At 36.6% G+C, this 12763-nt stretch overlaps 1 protein-coding gene across 2 annotated transcripts in view; it reads left to right on the plus strand.

The window, feature by feature from the left end:
* The window catches only part of LAMA2 (laminin subunit alpha 2), a 275996-nt gene that overhangs the window by 156314 nt on the left and 106919 nt on the right, over nucleotides 1-12763 (plus strand). For both annotated transcript variants that reach the window (XM_017829004.1, XM_017828999.1), the window contains exons 22-26: nucleotides 381-614; nucleotides 4180-4323; nucleotides 6750-6929; nucleotides 7680-7868; nucleotides 7967-8205. In XM_017829004.1, coding sequence (XP_017684493.1) covers nucleotides 381-614; nucleotides 4180-4323; nucleotides 6750-6929; nucleotides 7680-7868; nucleotides 7967-8205 — 986 coding nt within the window. The remainder of the gene's footprint in view (nucleotides 1-380; nucleotides 615-4179; nucleotides 4324-6749; nucleotides 6930-7679; nucleotides 7869-7966; nucleotides 8206-12763) is intronic.

A 12763-nucleotide genomic window follows, 5' to 3' on the forward strand; every position in this document is an offset into this window, starting at 1 on the left:
TTTTGTCCCTGAAGTATCCTAATGTCCTCGACACTTTTAGATTTATTTGTTTTCACTGCCTAACTTATCAGTGGTAAGTCATATATGTTGAAAAAAACCTGGTGGAAAAAACCCACCGGTACTGTAAATGTATTTAGTGTATATGCTTGACCCTTGCTGAGTAAAAATAAACTACTATCCTTATAATTTAGATATGTTACTTTTAGACAGTGGTGATTCATTGCTGTACTTTATTTACAGATACTTGAAAGAGATGAATTACTTTTTGGTTGGGTTTTGGTTTTGATTGGTTTTGGGGGGAGTTTTGTTTTGTTTTGTTTGGGTTTTGTTTTTTTTTCAGAGCACAATTACAATTGTCTCCTTGTTTCTCTCTTTTTTAGCCCTGTGACTGCAGCCTTGTTGGAGCTCTAAGTTCTCAGTGTGACTTAAATACAGGCTGTTGCTTCTGCCGCCCTGAATTCTCTGGGGATAAATGCACTGAGTGCAGGTTGGGCTACTGGAATTATCCACATTGCGTTGCTTGTCAGTGCTTTCCAGCTGGGACTGATCCACAGAGCTGTGATGCAGAGGGGAAGTGCTCATGCATTGATCATACTGGCCAATGCAGCTGCAAAGTAAGGCAATGAAGGTTGTAAACTGATTTTATAGCTGCTGAGAAGTGTATTCCAAAATTTATTAACCTTTGTACTTACTTATTCCAGCTACACATGCAGACAAATCTCCTTGGTTTTCATAGTGCATTTGCTAACTGCTGTGGGAGGAGCCCAACACAAGGAAAGACTTAAGTGCTTGTCAGTTGCTTTTTCACATACAGACACTTGCCAGGATAGCATCCTCTTGAGCTTTTTTCTTAGTTTGAATTTCTTTCTGTTCTTAGAGAACTGCTGCCAGTTTATCCCCATAATACAATTCTTGTTCAGATATTGGGCAAAATAAAAGCAAACACATCAGTAATCACAGTGTGCCACAGTGCTAGTTCAAAGTACATTGTCTTAGAGGGAGTCAATATTTATAATTTCATTAGTAGAATTCATTGCAGTAGTACCCCTTCTGAGTAGACTGCATCTAGTTCAGGATCACTAACGCAAAGACTTTTGGCATCACCATCCACAGCATTCTTATTTGGAATTGTTCTTGGAAGAACAGCACATTTAGATGGTTTGAAAATAGACTGGATTGATGGCTTAAAGGGCAATAATCGATGGTTTGACATGCAGTTGGAAGCCAGCAAGCAGAGTATCCCCGAGCCAATACCTTCATCAGCACCACAGATGACAGAATTCCTGATTAGCACATTTGAGAATATTGCTGATTTGAAAGAGGTAGAAGGTTGACATGCTGAACAATAGAATTATAGTCTAGAGGATAATTGAAAAGCTTGATGACTGGGAAAATGGAAAGATCATGAATTGGAGGAAAAAGCCTGAGTGGTAATTCTGCTGAAAAGCACAATATTAACCAACCCTATACTCTCCTTGTAAGTCCTGCCTACGGAGCTGGATGCGTTGAGCATACCGGACAATGCAGCTGCAAGGTACAGCATCACAAAGAGCATGACCAGCAGAGGAAAGTCTTTATCTACTCCATGCTCTACTCTTTACTCAGTGTTGGTAAGACTGTACTTGGAAATGGTGTCCAGTTTTAGGACCAGATTCAAAAGTATTGTTGAAAAATTGGAGAGGATCCAGAGAAGGGCTATAAAGAGTCTTACAGTAGATGATCTGTGAGGATCTACTGAGAGCTGGACTCTCTTAGCCTGAAAAAAGAGGCTAATAAGCGGAAATGCAGTTGCAGCCTATAGCCACTTCAAAGAGTAGTTGATGGAGTCAAGTCCTTTTTTTATGGTGACAAAAGATGTAACAAGGGATGGCAGCTGCAAATGGCAGCTTGGGAATTTTGAGTTGGACATTAGAAAAAAAAAATCAGGGTTATGCAGCATCGGAAGAGATTGTCCAGAAACATTGTGAAATACCCATTCTTGGAGATTTTCAAGAACTGACTAGAAAGAGGTGTGGGTAACCTGATCCAGTATTGGTGATAGTCTCACTTCAAGGAGGAGGCTTTTGAAAGTGACCTCTAGAGATTCCTTCTGTGACTTTGATTCATTTTCCTTCTTTAGGTCTGTATTGACACAAAGAGCTAGTAAAATGGAAGAATTAATTTAGATTGTTGAATTGCCAGGTAATCGTTTTGTTAAATGGGCACCAGTCACTTAATTCTGAGTTTAAAGACTCGGTGGAAGAGCTGTAGAACAAAATAAGTTGGAAGTCACCGACTGAGGTCACCTAGTCCAGTGCCTGTTTTGAAAGACGTTTCTGAGGCAGTAATTCCAAGGATGGAGAGGGATTTCACAACCTCTCTGCAAACTGCTTGACTACCCTCCCATTTTTCTGGTATATTTGAACAGAAGATATCTATTGTGTTTTATTTCACAAATACTGATTCATTTGATGGTGAGACCATAGCAAAATTGAAGTGATTTGATCACATGGACTGTCTTAGTAAAACTCAGCGCTATTTGCCCTGTGTCAGCCTCTGAAATGGAGAAATTGAAGTATCTCAATTCTTTCAGCCTCTCAGGATACATGATAAACTCCAGCCCCTCTAACCGTCTTGGTACCCCATTTCTGGATTAGGTCCAGTATGTCACAGAATCACAAAATGTGTCAGATTGGAAGGGACCAGTGAAGGTCATCTAGTCCAACCTCCCTGCTCAAGCAGGGTCTGCTAGAGCATGTTACTCAGGATTGTGTCCAGATGACTTTTGAATATCTCCAGAGGAGACTCCACAACTTCTCTGGTTCATCATCTCTCTTGTAGCTCCTGTAAGCACCAAGTAGAAAGAAGGGAGGTTGATGGTATTTTTAAATTGAAGTGTTTCTTTATTGATTCTTTTAAGGCTAATATAGTTACTTCTATGTTTCTGTGAGTGCAAATGAACAGTATATATTTAGCTGATGATTAATGATAAGGAACTGAAATTAACATGAAACAAAATTCAAAGCAAGTAAAAATCACCTTTTATGACAGAAACTGGACAAATAATACTGAATGAAGTCAGTGTTTTTTCCTCGGAGTTTATGTCTAAGGTTAAATTTAAATCTAGCATTGGTTAACATTTTGTATAACTTTTTTGAAAAAGTTATATATTGAAGAAACTAGACTTTTAGAAAATGGTAATCATTCCCATTTCAATCTGCTGCTACGGCTGCACAAATGAGCTTTCAAAGGCTCAGGAGCCTCATTGTCAGCCCTGATAAAAAGCAGCAAAATTTAAGCTAAATACAGTGTAGGCACTTTTGTTGATAGAGTTACATGTGGAAATGAGGGTTAAAAATGGTAAATCCTGAGGGATAATGTTGGTTTCCTGTATAAGCTTTGGAAAGTTTAATTTGTTTTTTAGATTGTCTTCTTCACATTACTCTCAAGAGAAAAAAAAAAGGTGTGTGGGGGGGAAAAGCCAACCAGTACTTTCATATTGGTGATTTTTTTTTTCTTTTTAAATACCTTGGTCTTGGTATGAAAATGGTTTTAAAAGGCTCTGCATAAATTATTGCATATCTCCCCTATCTAGAATAACTTTTTATTTGGACTAATTGAAAAATGAAAATGAAAGCATTGACATTACAACAGTGAAACATTTCAGCCTTGTTAATACTGTTCAATGATGTGGAAAACAATCATGAAGAGGGGAAAGCTTTTCTCTACAGAATTTCCATTAAAATACATTTCTCAGCGAGAACATTTAGTGCTGTACCTTAAATATCTGAACATGTCAATGGTAATTCCTATTAAGAAGGCTTGATTAACACAGGCAATTTCAGAACAACTTATTTTTCTTATCTTATCTATCAGTTATTGAGTATGTCATGTCCAAAGTGCCATTTAATTTTTCTGTGGTTACAAATGTCAGTGTGAAGCCAGCATCCATTGCTCAGAGCTATTCAGTGGATACAAATGCAAATGCCTTAATTACATTAATTACATATGTTTACATACACACGTGATAAGAAACTGGAAGGTTCCTTGAATATTTCCTAACCCTTATTATTATTTCCTTCTGCACCCTGTTATTGTCATCACTGCCTGATTTTCTTTTTCTGTTGCTACCTTAAAATAAAATTTGCTGATTTTTTCCCCCTTTTTTTTCCCCTTTTTTAAACATTCTCGCTCTTCCAGGTTAATGTGGAAGGTATCCACTGTGACAGGTGCAAGTCTGGTACATTTGGTCTCTCTGCCAGAAACCCACTTGGCTGCAGCAGTTGCTATTGCTTTGGCCTGACTACACGGTGCAGTGAAGCAAGGGGGCTGATCCGTATGTGGGTGAGTAGGAAACTGCTGAGCCATGTAATGCGATAATGTTGTTTCCTGCTGGCATCTTTTAGTCAGGCACTGAGAGGTAGCTAGAAAATGGCCAAACATTTAAGCAATCATTTTCCTCTTTATACTTTGAGAAGTGGTGAGAGCGGTATGTTCCATTAGAAAGTCAGGGTCAAGACATTAAAAGTAAATAAGTAGATAATAAAATGAGTGATAGGATAGCTGATGTCAAGCCAAAGTGAAGCTATTAAGCCCCAAGAAAGGGCAAGCTAGTCGCTGGCGAAATTATGCAGTACAATGCATTGCAACACAATCCCTGGTACATGATACACAGTTTACCCAGGTGTATTCAAGGGTCACGGATGCTTGTTGTCCAGCATAAATTTCCAATAGTTCAATTAATCTGTTTATTTTCATTGTAGGTTTTGCTGTTTTAATGTTGTTGGGTTTTGTTGGGGTTTTTTTTGTTGTTGTTTTGGGGTTTTTTTTGTTGTTGGTTTTTTGTTTGTTTGTTTGGGTTTTTTGTTTTGTTATGTTTTTTTTAATTTTAAACTAAAAGCTTATTGAAGCTGCATTTAAATTCAAGAATGGAATCAAAGCAAACAAAGAGCTCTCTACTTGTTTGTGGAAGAGGGCCTTGAGGCCTATGTGGCACTGACAAATAAGGCAGACTGGATGTCTCCATTTATCTGTACAACAAGCACAAAACACATGTTGAGACTGCTGCTGTCTTGTCACTGCTGTGCCAGCTCCTCAGTTACATTCTGGAGGAATGATTTCTAATGGAAAAAGATTAGTTCTGTCCCCATGTATGGTCAGTCATATCTCTGCTCGAAAGCATGTTGGCCACAGAAGGAACGTCTGCCTAATGCAAATCAACCAAAGCCTCAGACTTGTCAAGTACAAGCATCAGTTGGATAAGGAAACTTTAGGCTGAAATCTAGATAATGTTTCTTGCTTAATGTAATATGAATACAACTTATTCTCCCCTTCATTGTTCAATCCAGTAGCACCTCTTTGCCTTCCCAGTGGATGAAGTGATTTATTATGATCTGACCCAGTTCTCATTATTTCTGTTTTGCCCCTCATACGCTGCTAGACTGGAGATGGAAGGCTGTAGAGGACTGGCAAGTTATAAAATTTAATCAAGTTCCATGACAGCAGCAATTCTGGATAATTGTGCTTTGACCTTTGTGGGAGCACAAACCATAAACAGTTTAAACCTCCTGATTATTTTGTTTCTCTTGATTAACTTCCTTTCATATTTGTGCTCATATCTAAAGGAAAGTATGATTATATGTCATCTAGTTTTTGGTGTTCGGTGTTCTGCCAACTGATAGTGGCTATTTCAGATACTTTCAGGTGCTTCAAATGGCATTACAATTGTTTTAAACAAGCAAATCCTCTCTTATATGACAATAAGGCATGGCTAATCTGAAATTCAAATGTGTTGACCCCTTTCTTGATGTCTAAAGTATTAAACAGTAAAATACAGTTATTCTAGGAGCTCAGTAAATCTCACTTAAGGTTAGCAATGTTAGGAATGCTTCCATGTCTGATCAGTCCATAGATGCTGCAGTAAATGGAAATACCAGGATACTGGAAGTACAGTACAGGATTTAGCTGATTCCTCATTGCCTGGCTCCTATCTCATGACCAGCTTGTTGATGGGATGATTGTTAGAGATATGACTCTGCATTTGTTTTCTTTTTACCTCAGTCTTTGGGAGAAGCAATTTTGACACCAGCCTTTTGCATCTGTTCACACACTCCCTGTGATACTTCCATTGGCGCAGAATTACTAAGACTCTTATTACAGTTTTTGATCAGAATAATGATTTCAATAAAATGCTATTGAGACTGTCAACAAGTCTAAGATAATTATAAACATCTAAGTGGCATCCTTGTATTTTTCATTAAATCTGAATTTAGAGTTACAGAAACCCTCATTGAGCCCTCACTCTTTGCATATTGCCTGGAAAATGTTTAGCCTTGAATATTGCATAGAACTGTCAAGGGATAAGGCACTGTGTTCCACAGCCCCAGTGACGTATGATGAGTGGTGGTGAGAACTATGCTTCTTTGTGAGGTACATTCTCACAGTCTGAACAAAAGAGGCCGGAGACTGAAATAGGACTTTGAAAATCAGTCTGGTAAAATTCATGGAATCACTTGTTGCTTGAACTATTTTAACCAGTGCTACTACATTTTTTGTTAACATGAGGACAAGGTGCAAAAGGCTCAAGAGGAAAGTCATTATTAGCACTGTTTACACCTGAAGGAGTAGCAAGACTGCTTTGTGACAAATTGCTCATGATGTGAAATGAAATTACCTAGAAATAATTTTTTAAAGAAGTAGAATTTAAAGACTAACAATTCATGCAGGAGAATAGAGTTAATTTTCTTCTCAATTTTTCTGATTATGCATAGGTGACCTTGAAGCCAGAGCAAATGATTCTGCCACTGGTGGATGAAAAACTTCAGCGCAGCACTCTTTCAGGGATTGCATTCCAGCCTCCTGAAATAGTAGCAAATATAGAACAGGCGATGCAGGATCTTCGCTCAGAACCTGTTTACTGGAGACTTCCAGAGCAGTTTGAGGGACAAAAGGTAAACCTAAAATTCCACGGAATACTGACATCGATTTCTTTTTTTTAGTCTTATATTTCTGTTTTACAGTGCCTTTTTTCCCTTCCAATGAGCATGTCATCACACAGTGAAAGGTACTTCAAAAGAAAATAAATGCTATTCCATTATTAAAAATTATTTGCTCGGTTATCATGGAAATTCATAAAGTACCATGAACAATATTTAACATAGATATTTACGGATATTAATATGTAATATTTTTCCACAGGATAGATTTTCTCATAAAAATGTTATTTGAAAAAATAAGCTGCATAAAATTTAATATACTTCTCTTGCAATTTTTGTTTATCTCAATTTTAAACCAAAAATGTCTGACCTTTTTAAGTTACATAGGAGAAAATTATTGAAATAACCCTCCTTTTAGATATTGTTATGCACCTCTGTGATGATTTATTTTGCACTTTTTGTATTTCTTGGTTTGGCTTGGGAAGGTTTAGACGTTTCTTTCCTTAAACACAAATTTTGGGGAACACCAAAGCACATGTAAAGAAATAGATAACATATTGGTTTTAGTGTAGTACAATAACAAATTTTTGATGAGTGTTTTTGAACACAGCCCTTTTTCCCAGATATCTCCACAAGTATGTATTGCTATTTTTTACCATGTATGCATTCATCAGGCTGCACATGGGTGCGGAGTGCATCTAGCTCCTTCCCGAGAATTTATTTCTATATAACTGAAAATTAAGATTTCTTTTTATGCATTCTTAGCTGACTGCTTATGGAGGGAAACTGAAATATGCCATCTACTTTGAAGCACGAGAAGAGACAGGTTTTACTACTTACTATCCACAAGTCATCATAAGAGGTGGGCCTCCTACTCATACAAGAATTATTGTCCGGCACATGGCTGCCCCTCTGATTGGGCAGCTAACAAGGCATGAGATAGAGATGACAGAGGTAAATCACATTTCCATGTGCATTTTTTACTCCAAAGCTTAAGCACCCTGTTCTTTTTAATACTGTTAATAACCTGGTTTTGCATTTCTGTCTTTCAGCATGAATGGGAATATTATGGTGATGACCAAAGAGTCAGAAATACTGTGCCCTGGGAATATTATCATGATGACTCAGGTATCAACAGGACAATGTCTCAGACAGATTTTACCTGGAAGCCTTATGGAGATGACTCAAGACCAAGTAGAGCTGTATCCCGGGAAGACTTCATGAATGTGTTGTATGATGTTCATTACATTCTTATTAAGGCGACTCATGGCAATATCATGAGGCAGAGCAGGTAACTATTTCATGCAGCGGTCTGAAATAGTGCAGTAGTCACAGATAACCTTGTAGTTATTCCCAACAGCTATTCCCCAGCTATTCCCAACAGAATTTGTATTCATAACATCAGCTATAAGCCATTGCTGAGAAGAAAGAACAGAAGGAGTTAGTGTTCAGCATAGCAGAAGACACAGGAGAGGGAAGTTTAATTCAACAGAAAATTTAAATCACAATAGGCAAATGAAATCTCTATTTTCAGGTTCCTACAGCAGAAAACACATGTAGCACACACATTCTGAAACAAATTCAGGATATTTTTTGAATAAATGTCTATTTTATGAATATATGATGCTGTAATTAAATAAAAGTGTTAGTATACAAAGAATTTTTCTCCTGCGAGTGGGAAATAGAATATGTTTGGGTCAAATATACTCAACATCTTCTATTCAGTCTATTAGTTATTTATATGAGGAAATAAAAATATATTTGGAGTGGACATTAGACATCAAGATGACTGGAGCAGTACAAAAATCTGCTGCAATCTAAAGGTCAGCTATAAGATTTTACACTGAAAGTAGCAGTCAATTGAACAAACAAGGAACAACTGCTTAGTTGCCTATTCTTTGAAGAGGAGTCTGCTGTTTACAACAGATCACCAGGTGAACGTGATTCAGTAACGATATTTTTGTTAAGAAATCCTAATACTCTGTCTCCATGCATAAACAAATATGGCCTGCAAAATGAAAAAAAAAAAAAAACAACCTCTTTTACTTCCCCCAACACTAATAAAGCCTAAGCATCAAGTTCCGGTTAATGGAATTCAAGAATAAAGTTATTAAAGTGTTCACAGGATATCAGTGAACATCATCACAGGTTAAAAAACATGACCTGTGAGAAAAGATGTAAAGAACCAGATATGTTTAGAGGCTAGAAATTGCCTTAAGATGCTTAAAAATTCACAGAGAGAAAGAGAAGAATGTATTCTTTGTTGCCATGGTGGGGAAGTCAAAAATGAAAATGAACTTAAACTTCAGCAGAAAAGATTCACTTTAGACATGAAAGAAAAACTCGTCGGGGTACAGACGTTGTAGAACAGATTATATAGACTATTGCAAAAAGGTTTTAATAATGAATTCACAATATCCTTTGCAAGCAAAATTTATTAGCAAAGACATGGGAATGATCAGAGATAAACTCCAAAAGTCTCCAGAGGTCCTTTTTATGATTCTGTCATAAAAGCGATAGACTAAGATTACTTCCAGATTTTTAGATTACAAATATGTCTGTAAGAGCCTTGCCTTTGGAGTTTAAGGGTGAATAGTAGGGGAAGATACATGTACAACTTTGCAGTATCTTGTGACAGAAAACGTAGTTGTTGTTTCTGCTATTATCTCTATTTAAAGTATATATTTTGCTGAAAAGTATTCATGCAGCTTGTGCTGGCTAGATGCTAAATATTAACACATGCCATAAATATTTTACATTGGTTTCATTTATTTTTGGCACAGTCCATGTAGGATATTGTATTACAAGCACAGGGGGGTTCCCATGAAAAGAGTTATGAAGGTAACTCCACTGCAACTTGAAAATTTGAGAAGTATATTCATGTTTTATGTCTCTCCCTTCCCTTACCTTTACGCTGTACATATCCTAGTTCAGCTGTGGAAACAAAAATTGGATACTGTCTCAGCTCGAGCATCAAGGAAATTTATGAAAGCAAAGCTCCTGGGTTTGTTCTGGGATATGTGTGACTATTGTGACTGAATTAGACCTGAATTGTAATCAGGACTACAAAGTAAGGAGGCATATATCAGAACAGGGGAAGACTTTTCAGTTTCAGGGCAGGTTTGCAAAGTGTCAATTAAAGAACTAGAATATATTTTTATAGCGTGACACTTAAGAATGTGACATTTTATGACAGCAGGACTTAGCAAAGAGTTCATCTGGTCTTTCTGGTAACTCTCCTTCTGAAGGCATAACTTTGCATATAATACCGTATTTGATTTTGAAGGCGGTTATGTTACAATAGATTTTTATGGCCTAGTTACAAAGCATTTACCACATGGCATCTGAGACTTTAAGTAGAATATAGCAGGAACACATTATTATTTTTTTCAAGTTAGTAGTTTGAATGATTTCAGTGAAAGTTTTAGAAAAGACTAAAAATAAATCCCCCAGAATGTTTTTAAAGGTTAGTGGAATATTACCTTGCGTAACGATTGAAGGCTTTTATTAAAAATAAGCTGAGACCCTCTAAAGGACAATATTTATGCTCAAATTTAACTGTATGTTTGAATTAAGTGACTTATAACGTTTGTTTAAATAGAATTTGTTGTGCTTTCCAAAAAAGGAAACTTGTAGTAAACTAGTAAAGCTTCTCGTTCTACCTGACTGCATAGTAGGAAAGTATAAAGCAAAAGGAACTGTGGATGGGAGGAGGAAAATATATATATGAAGTGGTTTTATATTTTTTTAGGTTTTTAATAGTGCTTTAATTTCAATTGGAAAGTTTAAAAGCTGCAGGTAAGTGGTAAATACCAGGAAAAACATTTTAAAATAAGAAGTGAGAGTAGCAGCAGCATCAGGAAACATAAAAATAGCTTAGTTCTAGTGTTAGCACTGTATTAGCTGTAGAGTTTAGCAGCAATGCTAATGTTACAGCTTCAAAGCTGCAACATTGGTAGTGATTTAGAGGTTTCTGCTCAGAATCCAAACCCAAACATTTTTCTCCAGTATTGTTCATTTTGTTGCCCTCATTTTCACATTCACCACTCTAAATGGAAACATTGCTTTTATTAGATTTTGGGTTGCAGCTGGGCTGTGATAATAAATTCATTTGTATTGGAAGTATGCTTTCAATTTGACTGGGAATTATTTCAATATTTCTGACAGTGATCAGATAACAGTTGTTTGACTGCTGCCTAATACACAGACAGTTTCCAAAAATCAGCCAAGCCAGACCTTCCTTAAGTAACATTTTCACACAAACAACAGGTAGGTTTGTGGTCCTAGAATGTATTGTTATGTAAATACAGCTTTTTGACAGTAAACAGTTTCTCAACCTTGCCTCAGCCTTGATGGGGGAGCAGATTTAATTTCCCCCCCCCATTAAATGTACAGAGATTTCAATGTAAACTTACATCAACATATCAGATCTGAATGCTTTTGCCCTCTTTATTTTCAGTCTTCTGTTTTGACCTGGCTTTGTTTTCTTGGTTTTTTTTTTTTTTTGTTCAGTTTCCCTGCTCCACTGAACCCCTTTCTTTAGGTAATAACAAGAGAGCACAGATACTAGATTGATTTGGGATTTTTATTTTGACACAAGGTATCAAGAAGTATGGGTCTAGTCACGTAAGCTCAATCACAAAACTCTCATCTAGTTCAGTAGTGGGCATTTGCTTTTCCTATATTCATCCTGACATTGGTGCCTATATGCCAATGAGCAGAAGAGTGTCACTGAGTCACTCAGTAATCAAGATTTGGGAGTAGATGAACAGACTGTAAGCATAAGAAGGAGATGAGCAGTTCTGTGAGCTCCTCTCCATTAGCCCTGTGCTCAGACACTTAATGAATAGACTCTAGCTGCATTATTGACATTTATTCAGCTAGTTAGTCAGATGATCTTTGACATTTTATCTTATGTTGGCATTATATCTGAAGCTTTAAAATTTACACTGTTCTGCCCTTTTCATTTCTCAAAGGCAATAGGTGTTCCAGATCATAGCATTCATTTAAACAAGCTAACAAACCCCCAAAATAAAGAAGTAAGCTGAAAGTACAGCATTGGGGTGCATTAGGATTAAGTGTATTTCATTAGATATTATATTAGTTACCTTTGTCTGTGATGTCCTATTTTTCAGGACAGCATTCATGCTGGAAAGACAAAGAGTGGATGGGAGGCGAGGATATTATTATTTATACAATCAAACAAATGCTTAGAAAGTTAAAACATATCCCTTTCTGATACTAGAAGATGTTTCTGTAGTAGGATTTCGTGTTTGCTTTGAATTGTTTTTTATAGGTCTAAATAATCCTAAAGAAAAAAAAAGGATATCTGGCTGCAGATCTTAAAATTCCTGCTAAAAAGGCAAATGTCCAATATCTTTGAAGTCTGTTTTACAGCTTGTTAGGTTGCTTTAGTTGCTGAGGATAGATTTTATTTTATTTTTTTAAATAGTTGCCTCATTACAAGCTCATTTAGTGAACAATTTTATTGCCATACTCCTGAGAGTCATGAATTGGAACTGCATTTAGTATGTAACTTCAGTTTCTTAATGAGTCCCTCCAAATGAAGAATCAGATATGAACTTTTGTTAGTAGTTTCCCTGAAAAGAGATTAAAAAAAAGCAATAGAATCAAGCTGGAGAGCTAGTTAGTTATACTATTGCCTAAAAATGGAAATTGAGACCAGAGGTGGTGTTAACTTTGTAGTTTCCTTAGCAGATGCAAAAACCAGTGTTGTCTCCTGTAGATCAAGAATCCTACAAACAGCCAAATAAGACTATTTTCTCCCATACTAGCTATGAACTAGCTGTGTTTGAGTTAGTACTTGACTAATCTCATTAGAGATATTT

The sequence above is a fragment of the Lepidothrix coronata genome, unplaced genomic scaffold, assembly GCF_001604755.1.
Source record: "Lepidothrix coronata isolate B3197 unplaced genomic scaffold, Lepidothrix_coronata-1.0 Scaffold5, whole genome shotgun sequence".
Taxonomy (NCBI): domain Eukaryota; kingdom Metazoa; phylum Chordata; class Aves; order Passeriformes; family Pipridae; genus Lepidothrix; species Lepidothrix coronata.